The 24,529-nt window shown below is 26.5% G+C and overlaps 2 protein-coding genes across 2 annotated transcripts in view; both read left to right on the forward strand.

Annotated features, from left to right (window-relative positions):
• The first annotated feature begins 1,711 nt into the window (after window positions 1-1,711).
• Window positions 1,712-16,246, forward strand: LOC100198918 (T-complex protein 1 subunit epsilon). Its single transcript, XM_065809077.1, has 9 exons — window positions 1,712-1,931; window positions 7,823-7,883; window positions 8,588-8,951; window positions 10,568-10,760; window positions 10,873-11,142; window positions 11,225-11,410; window positions 11,497-11,634; window positions 15,579-15,759; window positions 15,902-16,246. Exons 1-9 carry the CDS (start codon window positions 1,836-1,838, stop codon window positions 16,024-16,026), a joined length of 1,614 nt encoding a protein of 537 aa, XP_065665149.1. The 5' UTR covers window positions 1,712-1,835; the 3' UTR covers window positions 16,027-16,246.
• Window positions 16,247-20,639: 4,393 nt separating this feature from the next.
• The window catches only part of LOC136086729 (52 kDa repressor of the inhibitor of the protein kinase-like), a 4,237-nt gene continuing 347 nt past the window's right edge, over window positions 20,640-24,529 (forward strand). Inside the window, exons 1-2 of the mRNA XM_065809078.1 lie at window positions 20,640-20,928; window positions 21,331-24,529. The exon at window positions 21,331-24,529 is cut by the window's right edge and continues 347 nt beyond it. Of these exons, the coding sequence (XP_065665150.1) occupies window positions 22,127-23,995 (1,869 nt within the window). The 5' untranslated portion in view covers window positions 20,640-20,928; window positions 21,331-22,126 and the 3' untranslated portion in view covers window positions 23,996-24,529. The remainder of the gene's footprint in view (window positions 20,929-21,330) is intronic.

A 24,529-nucleotide genomic window follows, 5' to 3' on the forward strand; every position in this document is an offset into this window, starting at 1 on the left:
CGAATTGCCAAAATATAGTTGGCAATATTTTGGCAACTCGGAAAAAAACAGGTAACACACACGAAAAATCCTGCATCCGCCCCTGAAACCCTCAAAAGAATTCATCCAAAATATCGCAAAAAAAAAAAAAAAAGTGCCTAAAATACTTCAATGTCATGTTTAAAATATTCATAATGCCTTTCTAATAGAAAATAAAATATTGTTTTTTAAAAATACAAAGCTATGGTAACAGTTTTTTTAAACAACTTTGTATTAGATGATTGGTTATGTAGGTCAACAGATATTTTTTCTCATAACTATTGCGAATTATATAAGATTGAACCCTGGTCTCAGTTTTTATTAAGATTATCGATAATGATCTTAAAAAGTATTATACCAAAAGTGCAAAATTTGGTAGCTTACCTGAACTATTGAAATTGATATAATTGTGTGGTAATTTTTTAGATAAAACTGGCATGGCTCAAATATCATGCATCAATTAAAGTCAATCAATTTATAAATATTTAAAAATGTATAATGAATAATCATATCACTATTGCATTGTCGCTAAAATTTTTGTGAGTTAAAAAAAGTGAGTAAACCTCGTACCGAGTTAAATTATTGTTAGTACTCCAATCATATTTTTTTATAAAACTGAAAAAATGACATTTTGGATGATCCATATTGGATTATAATGAGTTTATAACTTTGGTATTTTAATAAAGTCATTTAAACTATGCAAAATGAACGGTTAGCAGGCATTCTAGGTGTCACTATTAACCAAATAAAAAATCCATAGTGCCACTACATTTATAGTATAAAAATACTTAATGTGGTTATTATGGAAATAATCAGATAAATATTTTAGAAGTTATTACTTTTTTCGAAGTAATATTAATTATGGTTAATGAAATATGTGGTTGCTAAACAATTTAGGTATCCAAAGCAATCCAAAATTAAACCTAATGTCACCATTGAAACCGCAATCCACAAATTAGTAAACCGTGCAAAATTGTTCATTGATCTTTTTTTATTTGACAAGTTATTAGTTTTGTCCAATAAAAGTGAACTCTTGTCCACCGTGCAGCAGCGGTCTGTTATAGGCTTTTGTTTCTCAGCTATAGTTTTTAACACCCACTTCTTGAATTAAGAGCGATACTTTATCTGCTCAAATTTGGGTTAAAAATCAATTGTATTGTACACACTCATTTCAATTTCTTTATCGCATGCTGCAAATACACGACAGCTGCTTCAAAAAAAAATCGTCATTTTCGATTGTAATATTTAATTGAAACAGTCGTGGCGCAGTGGTTAAAATTCTGGGTCAGAACCAAAAGATTTGTTGTTTGACGCTGGCTTTAGCCCAATAAGCGACATTGGTAAAAAAGGAGGCGTCAACTTTCTCATTAAATGCTCCTCCGATAGGTTTTCTTTGAAGCAAAATTAAAATTAAAAATAAAAATAAAATATAAAAATGTTTAAACTCGCTATGGCTCGGCAAAGCTATTTCTTTTACGGGCATAATTTTTTAGTTATTTATTAGCTAGGGGTGTATAGTTCATAAATTAATATGTATATAAAATTAGATAAAATTAAAGTTATAAATTAAAATAAAATAATATCAGTACTTTATATATTTTTTTATCTTTAAGTAGTTAAATAATTACAAGAATATGTAAGTTTAGATAAAAAAACAAATTTTATAAATAATTATGTACCCCCATCTATCAATGTAGAATTAAAGAAGCTTCTGGAAATTCGTAAAGTAAATCGTAAAGCGGGTAGCACTTACTTAATGTGTGGAATCCTAAGTCAAATCTAGTTATATCTTAACAATCATATATTAATATTATAATATGGCGCAACTAGCTTTTGATGAATATGGACGTCCATTTATTGTGCTAAGAGATCAAGAGAAGCAAGAACGGTTGACGGGTTTAGAAGCGTTAAAAGTAAGTTACAGTTAAAAATTTTGACCTACTTGTTTTGCTTACATTGTCTACAAATAAATTTAAATAAATATGAGTCAAGCAAAGCATTCATTCATAAAAAGCGCAGTTGGATAATTAATGTAAAAAGTTGGATTTTATGGTGTTTAAATATCAGTTAAACATCTTTTGTTTGTGTAAATAATTTGTTTTTGTGCCGGCTGTGGCACCGTAAAACTGTTAAAAACAAAATTAAATGAATGTAACCTTAAACAGAAAATGACTTCTAAACAGTAAACCTCAAGCTTATTAGAGCTGTTCAATATTCAATCTTTTTTTTTGCCCTACTAACTACTGCTAATAATGTGACTGATTAAATATCTTAATATTAAGATAGTTTTAAAAAGGACAGCATAATGAAGGGTCTCTATGTATCATTTTATTAGGCCTTTATGCATTATCAGTTAACTTTATTAATGTCCATCACAATAGTGATGTACATATAAATTTATGCAGTTATTATTAAGGTAAAATTATTTTAATTGATTGATTAAAGGATTAAAAAAAAAGTGTCGACAGCATAATCTAATTTTTTAATATATGTATGTGTATGTATGTATATTTATGTGTTTGTGCATATATATATATCTACTGTAGTGTATATAAATAACAAATTGTTACTAGTTTTTTCTACCGTGGAGCATTTAAAAAAACAAACAAAGTAATGATAGATATGATTACTGTCCCATGCTAAACTCAGTCAATGCAACAGCACTCCTTTGTTGCAGTAGACTATAGGATAGTTAGTGTATGTACTGAAACCCCTAGTGGCAGGCTATTTTAGTGTGGCAAAAGATGTTATTTAAATACGCCTTCATATTTATATATCTGTCTTCTCTACTTATCCAGCACTTTCCTGCTCACCCACATGCCTGCTAAAACACAGAAAATTTCTAATTGTTTAAATTTTAAAATTTAAGTAGTATTATAAAAATAAAATTTTATCAAAATTTGATGATTCCTTGTTATAATCACTAAAATAACAATATTTGAGTATAAGTACTTTTTAAAAAAGCTGTGATTAGTTTGAAATTTTTTTTGTTATTTAAACTGTCATTCTTTTTTTTTTAGCTCTTATGCTTAAAAGTTATTTTTTTAGAGGATGATCTATGTCATAATTTTTTATCATAATTTTAATAAAGTTTTACTCTAACAGTATAATCCCTATCAAATATTCATGCCGATTAGTGTTGGCTAGAGCCTCCGAATTGTGGTTCATTACCAGCGCTAGGCAGTTCAGCCTCCTTTCTTACCATTGCAGATTAACAACATTCATAAGTAAGGAGACTAAACTTCCTAGTTAAATACTCTTCTGCGGTGCTCTGTGATTAAAACATAAAGGCTTTTTTGGTTAAATTAAGCAATAGTGAATTGCAACATCTGGCAAATTATCTGGTCTTTCAATTTTAGTTTATGGAAAATCATGTACTTTGTTGGCATTGGATGAATTAACTGGAATTTGCTGGCAATGAAGTTATTTAAAAAAAAGTAATAGCAATAAACTTATGACCACACAAGTAATAATACTTAACTTTTATAATTCATTTTTTAAACAGCATAAGTAATCTTAAATTTTAATTAAAGTTGAAATGCATCTAGAAAAGATAGAATAGATATTTAAATAAAAACTTCATAAATTTTTACAAATGCATACTCCTAAAAAGTTTTACAAATGCATACTTCTATAAACAGTTCTATACTGTTGTTAATGCTGTGCAAAAAGGCATGTTAACTTCAAAATCAAACAACTTGGTTGATATTAAAATTAATGTATGTTTATTTTGACCATTAGTAACAGTTTGGAAATGCTTAAATGTTTGTAAAAGTTTGTGAAGTTTTTTAACTTGCAAGGCTTCAACAAGTTAATTGATTGCAAATTACAATGTCTAGAAATGCTGCTGGTCTTTGAATTCTTCGTTTTTTAAAAATGGTATATTTAAACTAAACTTGAAAGTTGTTATTCAATAAACAATATTTATATTGATTTTGAAATTATGATATAAAATCTTATTATAAAACCAAATTGTTGCTATTTTTATTTTTAAAAATTTTGATATAATCTTTAATGTTATTAAAATTAAAACCTAAATCACAACATTCTATAGGAATTTAGAAGTGATCAAATATTTTAAATACAAGAAATACTTTTATATCATATTTCATTTTTATTTAAAAAGTTTTTTTAAATCGAATATAACCCTCAATGCTGATAACTTCCAAATGCAGATATTTATATAAAATTAAAGGTAAGTTTAACATAAAAACCACGTAGGTTCTTGTAAAATGAAACAAAAAGACTCATGACATTTTAAAATATTTCTATTTTAGCGTTATTTTTATTATCAATTAATTAATATCCAAACTCAAAATGTTTAAATTTTTAAATGAATAATTTTTCAAAGTTTACCCTTAAACTAAAATTGGATTTTATTGTTTCATATGCAATTATGTATATATGTTTAATATACATTTTAATGCCCAAATATCTTAAGTATAATTTTTACACTAAAGCTATTTGCAATTTATTTATAACTTTTCATATATGTGTGTCATAATAGTAAATAAATACATAAAAGTATTTATTTATAACTTTTCATATGTGTCACATAAATTAACTGGTGTTAAAACAAACAGTAATCAAAATATGTAAGTTTTAATTGGTATTATTTTCGCAGTAGTAAATTTATTGTTTTGTTTTTACACTAACTTTTGCAATATGATAATTTGACTGTGGTTTTTAATAAACTGAGAATTTAAAGAGTAGAAATATTTCCAGGTTTCACAATTCACGGTCGCTTATTTTGTGCCTTGGATCTGGCATGACTCTAGAAACTTTTTTAGAAAAATAGTGAAGGTTTTCAATATAAAATTATAATTTTTTTTACTTATAATTAAATTAGAATGTGTGTGTGTATATATATGTATATATATACACACACACGGCGGTGTATCCTTCAGTTTTTATTTCTCATTTGAGTTGTGTGCTATTGATAATCAGTAGTCTAGTGTTATAGTTTTTTTTTTTTTTTTTTTTTTTTTTGTATACTAATGAAGAAAAAAAGTTAAATGTTTGTCGGCTTCTTTTTATTAAGTTTGGTCAATTTATATAATGCACCATAGTGTACTCATTGTTAAACGAAGTGTATACTACTTTGAGTGCTTTTTAAAGTAATAATTGCAAGGATTAAAATCTTTATAGATCAAAATATGGTTTTATTAATAAACTCACTTTTATAAGTAATAAAGTCAGGTCGTCTTGACAGGCATTTTCTAAAAATTTTAGTTGCCCTTGGAGAAAATGAGTTGTCCCGTGCCACTAGACGACCATGAGGGTACACCCCTGATAGATATATATATAATAATATATATTGTTTATCAGGTTCATTGTTAGAGGAAACAACACATTTATATACCAGGTTTTTTGACAACTTCCATTCATTGGACAAATGTTTTTTGTTTACAATTATAATTTTCTGTAGTTTTTTCACTTAGGATTTCTTTTTTGTTTAACAAAGCGTTATTGTTACCTTTTATAATTCTTTTCATATTTTTTGTGCAACTGTAGCTAACTTTAATTGTATTTCGATTTAAAATTTTATGTTATTTATTAGAGGGCGGGAAATGCTTATTGACCAATTTTAAAAACATTTTTCCTATGTTAGTGGAAACATTTTTGCTATATGGGGGTTTGAACCAAATAACATTTCTAGTTCTATTTCGCTTTTTTTTATTCTTTTTTTCAGGGTCAAATTTTAGTTCAAAATTTTCAAAACTACTTTTTTTTAGGGCATCTTCAAATATTTGCTTAGAGGAATTAAATACATTTTCATTATAGGAGTTTTGGATTAGCCTGTTATTAATTGAAATCGGGATTTGTTTTAGAATTTGGAATGGATGATTAGAGTTAATATTAATATACAATAATTAATCGTTTGATTTTTTGAAAGGCTTGTATGAATTTTCAGAGAGGTTAAATGAGCTCATGAGATGTATAGTGGTATAAGTCACTTTTTTCAATATTTTGAGTTATTGCCACCAATGGTTAGCATTTTGTTTATTCTATTACATGGCAGAGTGGTATAAGTCTAATGGTATCGATAATGGTGCTGGAACTGTTTTTTTTTTTATGCTTCTCACTAAACACCTGTTTTTGCTACATATGAGTTACTTATACCACTATGCATCTCAGGGGCTCAAATGTGACATCAAGAAAATTCACAATTTTTAAATTTATGTTAATTTTAATATGAAAGCCAGTATTTTTAAAATTTTTTATATCTTTTCTAATTTTATCAAGCTGTGGACCAGATTTTTTACTTATTACTATTAAACCATTGTCACAATAAAGGCCTAAACCTTTTATATTAATTATTTTACTTAATGAATCTAAAATATATAGTCCAACAAATTCACAAATTTCTGCTCCGTCATAACTGCCGATTGTTACATCAAAGAAGTCATGTATGTTTCTCTTTTTCCAAGTTTCCTTATTAAAATAAAATAAGGTTTTTTCTACAATGTTTTATTATACGGATTGTGTCATCAGGAATAACTGTGTGGCTTTTTGCAAATTCAATTGTCTTATCTAAAATATCTGCAGTTACCGAGGGGTAAAAATCATTAATGTCAAATTGACTAAATGTAGTCTCTTTTTTTTTGATTATGGAGAACCAATTTATAACATCAGTGGTATTTTTCCACTGTTGCAAATTTAATTTGTTTCTAAGAATATTATTAATTCTGTCTAATTTGATTTTGCTTATATGTCCAATCTCACTTTTTGAGGGAACCAATAACCTACAAGGAAGTTTGTTTTGAAAATTTGGTTTATGGTCTTTTAGTGTTACGAAGGCTTGGGCTGGGGCAGTTGATTTGATTCTGTTATCAAGGTTTATTTTTTTAGCAATACTTTGCGCTTCTAAATTATTGCGTTTTCCAAATTTTTGGGGGCTGGTAATATTGTTGCGTAAAAAATTTTCATAGTTTTCTGTTGTGGGTCGGTAAATGTTATTTATTTTATCAGCAAAAACTAAAATATTAGAATTAAAGTTAAATGTTAAAAAAATTAAATCAAACCCTAATATTTTTATTATATTATAAGAAAGTAGATAGTTTATAAGAAAATAAGAGTTGACACGAAAATAAATAAATAAATAAAAAGTTATGTAGGAGCTATCTTGTTTGAAAAATTGACATAAATAAACTACTTTAAAGATGCCATTTTTTTTAGAATTACAAAGAAATGGGTCATTAAAAATTAGTAAATGTAAAAAAGATAAATATGTTTTTTCTACATTAAAATTAAAGTTTTCAAGGCAAAAACTTTTTTTAACTTAATAACAAAAATACCTTCTTTTTTTTATATACAAGTTTTTTTAATGTTTATTATAAGTTTATCTAATTATATGGTTATTATGTAAACATTTTTACAGGACCCAAACATGTCTAAAAATTATAAAAATCAAGAAATAAATTATTTACATTTCATTATATATGAAAATACGCAAGAAAATATTTTACACCAACACTCATTTTTAAAATTCACTAATTATAACTTTAATTTATGTTTTATAATGAATTATTTGTAAAAATTAAAATAGAATAGAATTGGGTAGACTAGAACTTTAAAATTTTGCCCAATTTTATTTACATTTTTATAATTTACAGTTTTATTATTTTACTATTTTATAATTTACAGTTTTATTATCTAATTAAGGTACTCACGCTTGAAGCAATTTATTTTTCTATAAAGGTTAAAAATTCCTGGTATTATATAGACAAATTTTTTTATTAAATGGCTACTACGTTTTAGTGTTTCAGTTAATTACTTTAAAAAATTTTGCATTATTTTTTAGACTCACATTATGGCTGCAAAAACTGTTGCAAATACATTAAGAACTTCTCTTGGACCAAAAGGTAAATAAGTTATCATTTAATTATTTTAGTATATATAACATTCATTCATTAGTGATACATTTGATACAAATGTTGTTAAAGCTTTTTTTTAAACAACATAATAAACTTGGTACAGTATTTTTTATCTGTTGAAATGATCTATAAAAATATTTAAAGATTGATTTCAAAAAAGATTTTTTTTTCTGCATTTTTAATCAAAATAGCAAATATGTTTTATTTTATATATATATATATATATATATATATATATATATATATATATATATATATATATATATAATTATTTGCTTGTTTTTATTGTTTCAATAGCGTTTTAGGTTTTTAAAATACCCAACATTTAGTTGATTTACACTTGTTAATCAATTAAATGTTGCTTAAAAACTAAGAGGTAAGTTAAGTGATTATTATCTAGTTCATCAATGAAAAATTAAATACCAGAATTGTTTCAGCCGTTTACTTTGAAAGTGACATAATGATTACAATGTAACATTATCTCTTCATTTGTAAAAGTTTTACAAATGTAATTCAAAAATTTAACATATAATTTTCAACACAATTGGTTTAAATTATTTTGCAAATAAAGAGATATACATTGTAATCAATTTTGAAAAGGTGGCTAACGCCACTTTCAAAATAAACCGCTCATATATAAGTTCTTTTTTTTTTAATAATTTTGTTTTAATTTTTTGTGGATTTTTTTAAAGGAATGGATAAAATTCTTGTTTCTCCTGATAATGATATTACAATTACTAATGATGGTGCCACCATATTAGAAAGAATGCATGTCGAACATGAAATTGCCAAACTTTTAGTTGATCTTTCAAAATCTCAAGATGATGAAATAGGTGATGGTACAACAGGTGTTGTTGTTCTTGCTGGTGCTCTATTGGAGCAGGCTGAACAACTACTTGATCGTGGAATGCACCCCATAAGAATTGCAGATGGTTATGAGTTGGCTTCTCAGATTGCAATATCCAATTTAGAACAAATAAGTGAATCCTTTGAAATTGATCCCAATAATAAAGAGCATCTTGTTCAAACTGCCATGACAACACTGGGATCAAAAATGTAGGTAATGTTCCTTTTTATAATTTTTATATATGTGTATGTAATAAATTATAATTCCATTTTTATTTACAAATTGGTGATGATTTACTAAATTTTATGCACAATTAGGTCAATACTGTATGTAAAGCTGTAAATTTACTATAAGTTGTGTTATTGTGCTACAAAAAATTGTTTGTTGCATTTTCTTGTGTGTATTTGCAAGTGTATGCAGTTAAACAGACAAGTTTTAATTTCAAAAGAAAATTCTATGCAACCAAAAATTAAATCATTAATATAAAGTCACAAAGGAATTATTATTCCTAATTAATATACAATTAAAATTCATTATTTATACCTAAACTCTAATTTCCTTTATAAACTAAAGTGTCAAAAATTTGAAGGAGAAAAAAATAAGGAAGATATTTAGAATCATTTTTGAACCTGGTGTCTTATTGTCAGAGTGTTAGTCAAGAATATATTTTTTACTGCGTTTTGCAGTATTGCAAATATTTGCAATACTGCAAATTTTTATTGTTCTGCAAAAAATTAGGAGTTTTTATTAATTTTGTCCTACTAATTCAAAAAAAGAAACGGTCATTGAATTTCAGGAATTTTATCAACACATTGGGAATTCTGCAGTATACTTAATGTCATTGGTTAACACTCTGATTGTGTTATCCAATTGCAACTACTTAATAGAATATGATTACTTTTGTGACGAAGTTGTTGTTTTTTATTATATTTAGAAGTTCATTTTTAAGTATTTATACTACAGAGTTAAATGAGTAGATATGTAAATATAAATAATAATAGAGATCTGTATGTTTTAAGTTCTTTTTAGATTTTTATATTTTTAAAAATAAATATTCATGAAAGTTAACAAAATTTATGAACATTTAGGTCAATGTTGTGTGGTAAAGCTATAAATTTACTATAATTTGTGTTAAATTGTGTAAATTATATTTGTGTTTTATTATATTTATTTTGCGCATTATTTTTGAATATTTTACTTAAAAGTTTGCGATTATTTATAAAATTATACACAATTAAGTCATGCTGTATGTAAAGCAATAAATTTACTATTAGTATTCTTTGTGCTACAAAAAATTTTTAGTTGCTTTTTTTGTGTTTTTAGCAAGTGTATGCATTTTAACAGACAAGTTAAAATTTCAGTGAAAACTTGAATATAAGCTAAAGTTAAGTAAACAATTGATACCTAAAGTTAAATAAACAAGTCACTAAGAGGAATTATTATTTTTAATATACTATTAATATTCATTCTTTATACCTAAACTCTAATTTCCTAAATAATCAAAATTGTTATCAAAATTAGTAGGAGAAAAAACTAAAGATATATTTAGAATCATTTTTGAACCTGGGGTTCAAAATTGTGTTATCAATCCAATGCCTCCCAGCTACTTGATTACTTAATTATGCATGACTACTTTCGTGACTCCTTTGTTCTTGCTGTTGTTGTTTTTTATTAAGTTTGAAAATTCATCTTTAAATATTTACTACAGAGTTTAAGAAAAAGACATAAATATAAATAATAGAGAATCTGTATATATTAAAAGTTCTTTTTAGATATTTACATTTTCCATATAAATATTGCCTGATATTTTTTTTTTACTCTATAGAGTTAGTCGATGCCATAGGCACTTAGCAGAAATAGCTGTTGATGCTGTACTATCTGTGGCTGATCTTGAGAGAAAAGATGTTGATTTTGAACTTATAAAGATGCAAACTAAAGAAGGTGGACAAATAGATGATACTATGCTCGTTAAAGGAGTAATTGTTGATAAAGATATGAGTCACCCTCAAATGCCAAAGGTTAATATTATGCATTTATATTTTGAATGAAAAAGTCTCAAAAAGAAAATACAAAGAAAATTTTATTCTTATGTTATATCAAAACATTTTTCAAGGTTTTTTAGTTATTTAGGAAATTAAAGATGCCAAGATTGCCATTCTAACATGTGCTTTTGAACCACCTAAGCCTAAGACTAAGCATAAATTAGATGTCTCTTCTGTTGATGAGTATCAAAAGTTACGGCAATATGAGAAAGATACATTCGAGAAAATGATTAAGGAAGTAAAAGCTACTGGGGCTAATTTAGCTATATGCCAATGGGGTTTTGATGATGAGGCAAACCATCTTTTATTGCAAAATGAGTTGCCTGCTGTAAGATGGGTTGGTGGCCCAGAAATTGAAGTAAACTTTTTATAATTATTTTTTTTTTTTTTTTGTTTTTTGTTTTTTGTATTTCTATATATGCAAAATATTGTTTTTATAGCTTATTGCAATCGCTACTGGCGGTCGTATTGTACCTCGTTTTAGTGAACTTTCACCTGAAAAGCTTGGGGTTGCTGGTCTTGTACGAGAATTATCATTTGGAACAACTAAAGATCGAATGTTAATTATCGAGGAGTGTAAAAATACAAGAGCTGTTACTATTTTTATTAGAGGAGGAAATAAAATGGTTAGCTTTTTTGTATTTTTTTTTTTTATTTTTTTACAAAAATCGATCATTAAAAAAAATCAATTATAGTGCTTTTTTTAATTCAGATAGTAGAAGAAGCAAAAAGAAGTATTCATGATGCATTATGTGTCATTCGCAATCTTGTTAGAGACAACAGAATTGTTTATGGTGGAGGAGCTTCAGAAATTTCTTGTGCTTTGGCTGTTAGTAAAGAAGCTGATAAGGTATGTCTATTTTAATTTTTATTAACAATAATTTCTAGTTAAAAAATATTCCTTAAAGCAAGGGTTAAATTATGCGATCACGAAATGCGATATGTTATAAAAATAATAACACTTTACAATGGTGTACCCTCGCGGTTGTCTAGTGGCACGGAACAACTTGTTTTTTCCAAGAGCGACTAGAATTTAAAAAAAAATGGCTGTCAGTAGCCTGGTATTGCTCAGTACACTTTGTTTAATAATGAGTACATGGTGTGTTATACAATTTTACTAATCCTAATAAATAGAAATGGACATACAATTTAATATTTTGAATTGTGACTGTTCCAATTTTTTTTAAATTGCATTTTGAAGCACGTTCCTTCTCAATTTAAAATAAGTTTTAAAATTTTTTTTTAATTCCAAATGCTAATGTATAATTTTTTAAACCTCTTTTTAGTCGCATTTTGAATAACAAGAATGGGCAGTTGAATCGTTAATAACACTAAATCTCTTTTGTTTTTCATTAGTAAAATAAATTTTTATTTTAACTTCGTAAACAAAATTAACAACATAAAAAGCATTAAGGGTGGATGTGTATTTCAGGTACCCCCTTTAGTAAGTCCGTAAAAAAGGCTTATACGAAACAACTATTGTTGAAAACCATACCCTAACTAAGCCATGGTTAGGGTTAGGCTCCGGGTTTAACTTAGTTTTTGGTTTGGGTATAGCTTCCAGTAAAATAAACTTAATTTAGGTTTGGGGTTAGAATATAATTTTTAATAAAAGTTATGCGTAAAACGTGGCTAGTTATTTACGGACTTACTAAAGAAGGATGCCTGAAATACATGTCCGCCAACATAAAAATTATGCATATTAAAAATCATCAGAATGCAAATAATGATGCACCTGGAACTTCTTTTTTTTAAGGTAATGAAAAATGTCAAAAAGTATTAAAATCATTATGTTTTTAACATGCTGCTAAATTAAATTCGACTTAAAATTAACTGCAACTAAATTAAATTTGAACTATAAAATTAGTTCTTGGTATTCGTTTTGATTTAATCAGAAAAATTCTGTGCAAACGTTTTTTTGAAAATGTTCTCCTGAATATGAACATGACTTGTCTCAAGAATCCCTTTAAAAATAAGGCACTTAAGGATCCCTACAAAATTTAGTTAAATCATGACTTAGTCATTCTCATTTTGTTGACAAAAAATTAACAAAATAATAATTCTAATAATTTAAAAAGTCTTAAAAAAATTAAATTGATGGATAACATTTTAATTTAGTTCATTTACAGACTAATTATGTTTTTTTACTGAAATGATGTTTTTTTCACATGTTAGACTACTGATGTGAAATGTTGACATTTTTATTACTGATCAGTAAATACAAGAGAACATATATTTTCTTTTGATTATTTTTAAACAAAAAATGTTGTTAAATACTAAATAAATATAAATATAAATTAATAAGATAAATGTTGATAGAATAATATTCTAAGTTCCAGTTAAAATTGTTTAAATATTTGTTTGCTATTTACATGAAGCTGCAATGATTTATCTTCTGCATATCATAAAGATGGCACTAAATTTTTTCTTTTGGTGTAAATCTTTGTTTAGTTTTATGCACAAAAAAATTCTTCTATACGATCCCTTGTGTTTATCTGAAATGGCAAGAAGGGCTGATTATGTTGAGACATTTTTAAGTTATATAAATACAAAATATCTCTACATAAAATTATATATCAATATGTATTTATTTCTATTATGAGTTAACCATTCCGCGTCAAAAATAATTTGTTTATTCTTTTATTATTTTGATGTTTGTCAGTCTCTTTATTTGCAAATGTCTGCGGTCTAATGTTTAAATAAAAACAAACTTTTTACATATAATTCTAAAATTATTAAACTAAAATAAAAAAACAAATGTTTTTAAAATTATAAAAGAAAATATGTTATTATATATATTAATCTACGCACTTATATGAATGCAAAGATTATGATAAATAATATTCTAAGATTAATTGTTTTCCAGTTAAAATTTCCTGTTTAAATCTCTGTTGCTTGCTATTTACATAAAGCTCCAATGATTTATCTTCTGCATATTATAAAGATGGCACTAAATTCCTTCTTTTGGTGTAAATCTTGTTTGATTTTATGCAATAAAAATTCTTCTATACGATCCCTTGTGTTTGTTTAAAAATGGCAATAAGGGCTGATTATGTTGAGACATTTCTGAGTTACATAAGTACAAAATATCTCTGCTTAAAAGATTATATAGCAATATGTGTTTATTACTATAATATCCAGGGCTTGAAAAAATTGTGCCTAATTTTTATTTTGACAAAGGTTGACTTTTGTCTCTTTATTTGCAAACGTCTATAATGTTCCCATTAGCTCTAATTTACTTCAAGCATTTTTAGGTAGGAATTAGCATTTATAAAAATAATTTTTATTGATATTGTTTTCTTATGTTAAAGTAAAAACAAACTTTTCATGAATTTCAAAAAATTATTTTAAAAAAAAGTTTTTTTTAAACACTAAATCAAAAATTACAATCAAACGATCAAAACTAACATTTTATTTTGACCTACTGTGGTTAAATAAAAATAGCTTAATAATTTTTTTTTTTTATCTTTAATTTCATTTAGATGCTCCAAGAAGCCTTTTCGGTCTTATCACAGAGCACCGTGGATGAGCATTTAATTTTATTTTGACTCGTGGTTGATTTAAAACTAGCTTATAAAAATAAACTTGTTATGTAATGTTGTGAAAATAACGAATCAAACTTTTACATAAAATTATTCTTAAATATTTATTTTTAAAATTAATTAATCTTAAGAATTAAAAATTGGGTTTAAAAAAAGCATTTGTTGCGGTAAAAAAAAACGCTTCTACTTTTATTGCATGCACTTTAAGTAAGGAAAATCCTGGCTAAAACAGAAAAATCTGTGTATGAATCAAATTAAAATACTTTTAATTTAAAAAAGGTTGTGTGCACATGAAGACTATTAACAGAGTATTTAAGCTGTTTTTTTTTTTTCTTTTTTTTTTTTAATACCTTTATAACACAATATAATATTTAATGTTAAATATATGATAGTTAACTTAAAAATAAAAGTTGGAAAATGCTGTATTTTTGTTTTTTAAATTTTTACATAAGTGTTTAAATTAACCTGCAAACTCAATGCTTTTTTTCTGTCGATTATATGCTAAATGTTTGGATTTTTGCCAATTTATTGAGCCCTGATATGTAAAAGTTAATATTTTTTTATTTCGCTACATAAAAAAGCATGTGCATAATTTAAATTGTTGTAACAAAATGAAACAAGATAGTCATTAATCATTTTTCAATTGTTAAAATACAATAAAAAACGTAGCAAGATAACTTAATAGTTTTTCGAATAATTAAATTAGTTAGCTTTGTTGCAGTGTTATAAAAAGTTACATATTTGTGTTAAAACACGTGTGTTAAAAAGGGAGGAGAGGGGTAATGAAACAGGATTTTTAGTGCTCTTGTTAGCACTGGTCTATTTTTCTCATTAAATATGTGCAGTACAATTAGTGCATACCAAGTGAAAAGTAGTAAGCATAACACTGAAATGATGTTCTATTACATGTTAGACTACTGATGCTAAATGCTGAAGTTTTGGTTTCTGATCAGTGATTCTTTACATTTATAAAAGTTATAAAAATTTTTACTATTTTTTACTATTTTACTAATTATTTTTTAACTATCTACAAAATCCTAACATTTATGTTTATTATGTGATATACTAATATCACATAATAACATTATGTGATATACTAATATCACAATTAGAATTAGCAACTGTACGAGTAGGGGAAAACTAGAATTGAGTGAAGGCTTGACTTAAATAGACGGAAAAATTAAAGTTTCCACACCAAACATGCCAAACACTGACGTATTGCTCAAGAATGAAAGTATTTTTTATATTTTAGGTAGCATCAGTTGAACAGTATGCAATGCATGCATTTGCTGATGCTTTAGAAACCATACCAAATGCACTTGCTGAAAACTCAGGGATGAATCCAATTAGAACTGTCTCAGTGATTAAAGTCCGCCAAATAGCTGAAAATAATCCACGATTAGGTGTCGATTGTGTTCGGGCTGGTACAAATGGTATATTTTCTATTCTTGTTTTTTTTTTTTCTTAAGTTATTTAGTTAAAGATTATAATATTGATATATCATATTTTCTTTTTATTATTATTTGAATCCAGGAGTTGGTCTAATTATAGCGTGATTTTTAATATTTTTTTTAGATATGAAAGTACAACATGTTATAGAAACATTGCATGGTAAAAAGCAACAAATATCTCTTGCTACACAACTTGTTCGTATGATTTTAAAGATTGACGATATTCGCAAAACTAATAGTGACAAATAGCAAATATGAACGCTTTTTTATCGTGTCTTTGCATCTTCGATCAATTTTTGGATATATTGCATTCTTAATGACAGGTAGCCAAAGGTTTGTCAACTGTGTTAATGATCCGCATTCAGCTGACTATATTCACGTAGATAGCTTGTTGTAACGGTTTTTTAAAGAATATCCTTAATGATGAATCTGTTGTTTGGTGTCTTAAAATAATAAATTATACCAGTTATATTTAATGTTCTTTTTTACGAGAGACTAAAATATATAGTTTTGTACTTTTGGTCCGGCTATAACCATACATTTTTTAAAGGTTTGCGGTGAGTTCAAACTTCTATATTAAGTTATCGCCCATAAAAAATAAGTAGGATAAACAGTCCAGTTATTGGACACTCAACAAAAGATATCACTTAACTTCGTGTGTGCCTTTTATACATCTTAAATCATCATTTTCATACATAAATATTTATTGTTTTAACAATCGTGTTTATTTTATGAATTTCCTCACCGTTTTACAAGAAAAAATGTGTTAACAACAAATACGCTGATAAGAATAGTTATTGGACATAAGAACGATTAGAACCATGGGTTGATGATAGTTTGAAATTCATATACTTACTATTTTTTTTACATATTTCCAAATAAAATATACTAACGTTTTTAAAGCTAAGAAGCGATTACACCTACGGCAAAATTGTTTACGCAGGCATGACAATATTAGGCTGAGTGGCATATTTTGAAACACTATACAGGATCAGATTAGAAATATGAGCTATCTGATTTGCCGATTTTAAAAGAGGCAAATGAGTCTTAGTTAAAAAACATATTTATAATCTAAACAGATTATTGAAATAAATTTCATACTAATTAAGTTTCTTAATACAAGTTTTGTGTTACTATCAACACAGGAAATTAATTTCATTTTAGTACTCTTCAGAGTAATTAAAATGTATCAAAATCATCTATTTGTACAAGAGAATTTTCACTCGTAAAAATCTCAAAATTTCAATAAAGTTTATCATAGTGATGGAGGTTCTATCTGTTGTTAATTTAAAGAAATGGAAAAAAAAATGTATGTCTTTCGTAAATGAAGTAAATATGTCTTTCGTAAGTGAAGTAAATTCGAAAAGATTTATAAATGTATTTCTCGTAATACATGTTTTTGGCCTTGAAGCATACTCAAATACAAAGTTTATATACAGATGGACGAAACTACTTGTGAAGTACTTTTGCATATAAAAATTATATGCAGTTTTACCAGACTACTGCTGAATAACTTTATTTATAAGTTGATTTAGATGTTAATTATAAACAGTTGAATATTAAAGTTTTTAAATAAAGAAAACTAGCTTACATGTTCCATGACAATATATGAGTTCTGAGGAGATTTTGTTTTCATGTTTTGTTTCAACCATAGTTTTAAGGAGACTGATATATTTTTTCATTACATAACTCTAATAAAACATCGTCTTAAACCATTAAACACTTTTGAAAAATTTTGGCAGGCTGCATTAACTTATATATAATATATTATTTTAAAATTTAACAAAAGAAGTTAAATTTATATGTTTGTCTATTAAACAGTAATTTTTTGTACAGTTACATATAAACACTGACATTAAAAGCAAGAAAAAGAATTGAAGTCAAATAAGTTAACCAAACAAAAGTGGATTATGGCAAATGATTGTGGCATTTTTTGTTTTGTCATAATTGAAAAAAAAAAAGATTTAAAAAAACCAAACTAAGTGGTTAAAATCAAACTAAGTGGTTAAAACCAAACTAAGTGGTTAAAACCTAACTAAGTGGTTAAAACCTAACTAAGTGGTTAAAACCTAACTAAGTGGTTAAAACCTAACTAAGTGGTTAAAACCTAACTAAGTGGTTAAAATCAAACGTTTTAATGGAAAAGAGTAATAAAAAACACAATAAAATTATCAAATGAAAAAAAACAAAATCAGTTGTTATGCTATGAATATTTTTGTCATTATAAAATGTATTTTGTATGTTTAAACTCTTGAAATATTTATAAACTTTTTTTTTGTAAATCTTTTTTGTAAATATTGTAAATCTACGAACTCTGAAGAAGTTAATGTTTAACCAAAATTTTGAGAAGATTAATAAGGCGTACGTCAATATTTTTCTTTACTTAACTTTAATAAAAGCCTTCAAACAATTTGTGAAAAAATAAAAAAAAGCTTTAGCTTATATATAAATAGATTAAAAATTGTATGTTAATAATCTATTGGAAAGTTTAACAAAAAAATGTGATATTTGTTTTTCTACTGAATAGTTCTTTTGTACAGTTACATATAAGTGTTGATATTACAAGCAAGCAAAGAGTATTGAAGTTAAAAAATTTAACCAAATGAAGGTTAATTATGTTATAATAATTATTGTAATAAAAAAAAACTTCATCAAAACAAGGTTTAACATTTGAAGTTTTAAAAAAAAGATTTATTAATATTACTTCAAGATAAAACATGCAACGTCTCTATTATTATACAAGAGGTATTCACAGAAATTCAAAAAAAGCACATTCCACATTGGTTATACCAAAGATTACATTATAAAACTATTCATAAAATTTGGAAATATGAAAGATAAATATTTCTGCTCTGGAAAAATGAAAAAAAAGTTATTTTTTTATTTTTCTAGAGCAAACATTTTTTTTAAGGAGTATCATCTTTTTTTTCTTCAGGAGTATCTTAGTGATAAGACTATTTTTGTCTTCTTTTTGCCCCGGCCATGTAATTATTTATTTATACATTTTGGTATTGTAGCATTTTTTAAACAGCGAAATATATACATAAAAAAAAGGAGTATTTTATGTAAAATAAATATATTTAGTATGAGAGTTTTTCAAATTATACGAGGTTGCTATAACAACCAATAAACAATATTCTGAAACTTAAAATGTTTTAATGATGTATCCAATTTATATATTGCTGATTTAGATTGTCTTTGGTAATCTCAGCTCTTGGTTACAATTTCTTTTAATTTGAGAATGTTGCAAATTATCTGGGCTAGCTATAACAATCAATAAGCAATATTCTCAAACTTATAATCTTTTAGTGATGTATACAATTTATATATAGGAGTAAGTGTAAAGTTCTGAAAAGAAACCTTTTTTAAAATATTTTTCTTGTTAAATGATAGGATTAATGTGATCTTAATTTGAAAATACTTATATCAAGTTAATAATATTCTATTGATATTACTAGGTAAATTTTTAAACTGTTTTAAAAAATCTATCGTTGGAGAATCACAACATAGTCAAGTTTTACCATCTGGTTTATAGTTTGTTACAATGGTCGTCATTTTTATATCTTAGAGTTATAAAAACCTTTAGGAAAACAAACTAATTTTTTAAATCTTTATTTTTAAGAAAATATTATAAAAATAACGGTGAAGTTTTGTAAAAGTATAATTTTTGTACAAAATTGGATAGAAAAATCATACTTTTTTTTGTTATTATTTGGCAATTACTCAATTTCACTTATATTATTCGATACGTTTTTTGACATTTGTATTAGATTCAAACTTACGCGCAAAAGCCTCTCTTTTAAAATCAGCGAATCAGATTGCGCATACCTCTGCCTATTCTGAGCCTGCATAGCACGGTCGTTTAGACTTTAGAAATAAGTGGAAAGTTATTATACGCAAGCGCAGTAGAGTTAAAAATAATTCAGAATTTTAATAATGGCTACGGATGCAACGTTTTTAAAAACTTATCATTGACAACGAGTAACTTGTTTAATTTTAGATAATTAAATAGACTTTTAACTATTTTTTTAAATGAAATTATTGTAAAAATAACTTGCAGCTGTACTAAGAAATGTTTTAAATAAAATACAAGACAACTGAATGTGAATAAAATCTACTTTCAGCTAAAGCTACTTTTACTGTTTTTGTTTATAATCTTTAAACCTTTTTTAAAAAAATTTTGAGCGTAGAAATTTTAAAATTTTTATTTATTCAGCAAGATGAACCTTTTATCCTTTTTGCATTTTTTGCTTATATGAGGATTCAATTTTTTTTGCAGGGTTAAAATAAAATCTTAATCGTTAACTTTTTGTAACCTGTTGCTACGGTACTCCTTTCCGATGTATGTATGTATATATATATATATATATACAGGGGCGGACTTAAACCCCGTCAAGTGCTGCAAGTGACGGGGTAAAAAAATAAAAATAAAAATAAGTATTATGACGTCTAACGCCCGCCTAATATTAATTGCCGATCTATATATTTTTGTTAGAAAATATAATTAGAAAAAGTTTATAGTGAAAACTATGCTTTGCGGACGTTTGAAAAAGTGTTTTATAAAAATTGCTTATGTAAACTATACTTTGCAGGATATTAGAAAATTATTTATAAAACTTGCTAATGTAAACTATACTTTGCAGGATATGAGAAAACTATTTTATAAAACTTGCTAATCTAAACTCTACTTTGCAGGATATGAGAAAATTGGATAAGTTCATTGGTTTACGCTATTAAAAGTAACAATCTGATTCGTTTAAAAAAAAAACATGTTTAGTGTAAACTATTCTTTGCAGCATTTGCAGCAGTAATTTGATTGGTTGCAAAGATCGATAAACAACTCAAAAGAACTCAAGGAACTCAAAGAACTCCGTTCTATAAACAAAGTATTTCCTTAAATTTTTAACGTTTAAGCATGGCTTACAACTTGATTGATGATGTACTTAAAAGATTTAAAACTGATAATCTTGTCGATTTAAATACATTTTATGAAACTTTATTGGATAAATATATTTACAACAATAACAAAAGGGTTAGTAACGAAGGTCTTTTAAGTCGATATATTGATGGCACAATAAGAAGAAATATATGTGCCGAAGTTTGTATCCCTTCTTACTTAAAAGACAATAAAATGCATTGTATTGCTCTAAGGTAAGTCACTTTACTTTTTTTTCAAAAATAATTATCTTATTGTATTTTATTACAATTAGTTAATATGTTTTAACACAAAATTTAATACTTTTTTTTAAAAATATTTATTGTTAATACCGTATTAATCTAATCTATAACAAATTACGCTCGTTGACTAATAAACATTTAATAAGTGTCAACATCGTCAAATGATTTTGACATGTATGTATATAATATGTTCATGATGTATAAATTATATTCCTACATGTCAAAATCATAAGTTGGTTTGTCTGAATTCTTGACTATTGATTTGATTTATGAATTTGTTCAAAAAGCAAAGATTTTTTACTCAATTTTAAATTTATTGATAAAAGAAGTTTAGCTCTTAAAAACATGAAGTAAATATATATTTTTTTTCTTAAGGTCTGAAGCATCTGGAAGTTGTATGTACAGCTCTGCATCATTATTTTTTGTTGCTGACAATACACTGATGAATGTGTTAAGAGTTTTAACGTCCCTTGAAATTTATATACATGCTGATTATTACTGTAAGCATCCTTTATTTTCAAAAATATTTTCTGATTATAGTTCTCATTTTATTAATCTCAAAAGTTTGTTGTGTATGTCAGTATCTCATTCTGCATTAGATTCTGGCTTCGAAAATAATAATATTATTAAAGCTGAAGCAATTGCAAACTGTGAGAGCACAGAAAAATAGGCTGGTTTTTTATGTTTGTTAGGTTTATCATCAGTTCTTTCTTGTAATATTGTTTCCTGTTACCCAGATTTCGGTGTTGAAAAGTATAAAATATTTTTTAACCAAGAGATCTCACCACGTACTCCCATTAAATGTTATTCTCCATTTTACATTTTGTTTTGTTATGATGGGAATTTTCAGTCCGGTACATTTCAGCATAATCACTATGTCCCACTAATTTTTATTCCTAAAAAGCGTAAACTTTCCAGTAAATCAGAAACAATAATTTCGAAAAAGTTGCTGCCAGTCTTGTCACCTAATAAATTTCTAGATACAAAACAGACCACCATTGATCAAGTTGCTACAATTGTACCCAGCACAGTAGCCAAAAATCCAAATAAAAAGCCCTACTCTATCCTTACATTCTTTCATAAAACAAACCCAGACTTAGAACCTACTAGTGCAGTCTTACAAAATACATCTTGTATTCTAAAATCAAATAGATTTTCTTCTCAATTAGCAATGTCTTCTTCTCAATCGACAACATCTTCTCAATCATTAACATTAAGTAAAGATGTTTCTTCTCACTCAAAGACATCTAAGGACAGTGTTCTATCAAAATCTTTTTTTACAAAATCTTCAAGCATCAGGAATGTACCTAATTTTTATAATAATAATAATATTGAATGCCCTTCGAACATTATTTTACCACCTAAAGAAGTACTAAATGCTCTCCAGTCTTTTGAGCAAAATGATGTTGCTTTCTTTAGACAAAAGGTTGAATTTTTAATTGACCATGAAATTTTTTTATTAAATAAAAATATGTTTATTCCTAATGAAGATTACATTTTCCTAAAAGATTCTGGTCGTCAGTTTAGATATCTTTGGTTGAAAGAGTTTTCTTGGCTGAGATATTCTAAAAGTACTGATGGTGCATTTTGTTTGTCTTGTGTATTATTTGGCAATAAATTTAAACAAAGATCACGTAAGTTAACACATTTGTATTTGGAGCCTTTCAATAAATGGTCTGATGCTATTAGATCATTTTCAAATCATGAGTCAACTAAAAATGGTTTACATGCATTTACTATGCCTGTTTTTAATATTTTTTTGAGTCATTCCTCAGGCATAAGTCAACCAATAAATGTCATCATTGATACTAATGTAAAAGAAAAAATAATAAAAAATCGCCAAATACTTCGTCCTATTGTTGATGCTATAATTTTTTGCGGTCAAACCAATACACCTTTGAGAGGCCACAGAGATGATTCACAATATCTTCCAGAGGCTAGAGAATATTCGAAATGTGGAACTGGTTGTTTTAATAAACTTTTAAATTTTGCTGTACGCAATGGAAATGATGTTTTAGGCTCTCATCTTAATAACTGTTCAAAGAATGCCTCCTACATTTCGAAGACTTCACAAAATGAAATTATTAAATGCTGTGGTGAAGAAATTAGTGAATCTATACTATCTGAAGTTCGCAAAAATGTTTTTTTTTCAATAATTGCAGATGAAGCCTGTGACTCATCTACTAAAGAGCAAATGTCATTAGTTTTACAATTTGTTGATAGTGATTTCAATATCAGAGAAGACTTTATTCAATTTATTCATTGTAGTGAAGGAGTTAAAGGAAAAGATTTGCTTAATGTTCTTTTAAATTGTGTAAGCAACTTAAATCTAGATATAAAAAACTGTAGGGGTCAGGGATATGATGGAGCCAGTTCTGTCTCTGGGTATATAAATGGTCTTTCTGCTCAGGTTCTTAATATAAATTCAAAGGCTTTGTATACACATTGTCATAGCCATCGACTGAACTTATCAGTTTGTGAATCGTGTAATGTCCAATTAGTTTCAGAGGTTTTTAATAAAGTTCGCGAACTTTCTTATTTTTTTAATTATTCAGAAAATAGACAAAAGTTTTTAGAAGCTAGCGTTTTAGAGCGTGAACCTCAAACGCATAAAAAAAAATTAAAAGATATCTGTAGAACTAGATGGATTGAGCATATAGATGGTTTAAACACTTTTCTTGAGCATTATTTATCTATTTTCCATGCTTTATGTATCATGGCTTCTTCTGAGAGTTCTGTTAACAAAGACACACAAAACAAATCTTCTACTTTTTTAAATTCCATTGGCACTTTTCAATTTGTCTTTACTTTAGTTGTGACAACACGTGTCTTTGATTTTACTTTACCTGTTACTCGGTTGCTGCAATCAAAAACTATTGATATCTTAGACGGTTTGCATCTTATTACAGCTCTTAAAAATACATTTATTTCCGTCAGAAATGATATAGATAGTTTTCATAATAACTGCTATGAAGCAGCATGTTTGCTTTCAAGTAAAGCTGAAATTTTTGTTTTGAAACCAAGAACCTGTTCTATTTAAAAAAATCGTTTTAATGTTCCATCAGAGTCTGTTTCAGAATACTTTAAAAGAGCTGTTACTATCCCTCTTATAGATCATGTATCTACATCTATATCTACAAGATTTAAATCAGAAACTGTAGTTGCATATAAAGCGTTATATCAATTATTCCATTTAATATTATTTCTTTTCTTAAAAGACCCAAAACCCAATTGTGTTGGAGGAAGCAGTTTGAAATATTCTGTGATTTTTATATAGATGATTTCCCTAATATCAGTGCCTTGAATGGGGAACTAGTTCTTTGGGAAAAATACTGGGAAAGTTTCTCTGGGACTATTCCTGACAATATATCTTTAACTCTTAAATCAATATCATTTCCTGGATTTGAAAATATTAGGATAGCTTTAAGGATACTTGGGACACTTCCTGTTACTTCATGTGAGTGTGAGAGGAGTTTTTCTGTTATGCGTCGGTTAAAAGACTATATGAGAACAACAATGTCAGAAGATCGACTTAACGGTTTGGCATTAATGTATATCCATCAAGAAATTGTTC

This window comes from Hydra vulgaris, chromosome 11 (assembly GCF_038396675.1).
Source record: "Hydra vulgaris chromosome 11, alternate assembly HydraT2T_AEP".
NCBI lineage: Eukaryota > Metazoa > Cnidaria > Hydrozoa > Anthoathecata > Hydridae > Hydra > Hydra vulgaris.

Bases quoted from the DNA above. Each gene is read 5' to 3' on its own strand.
- LOC100198918 (XM_065809077.1), top strand. From the start codon at position 1,836: ATGGCGCAACTAGCTTTTGATGAATATGGACGTCCATTTATTGTGCTA. The intron at 7,884-8,587 runs GTAAATAAGTTA...ATTTTTTTAAAG, and splicing joins AACTTCTCTTGGACCAAAAG to GAATGGATAAAATTCTTGTT. The intron at 11,635-15,578 runs GTATGTCTATTT...TTTATATTTTAG, and splicing joins TTAGTAAAGAAGCTGATAAG to GTAGCATCAGTTGAACAGTA.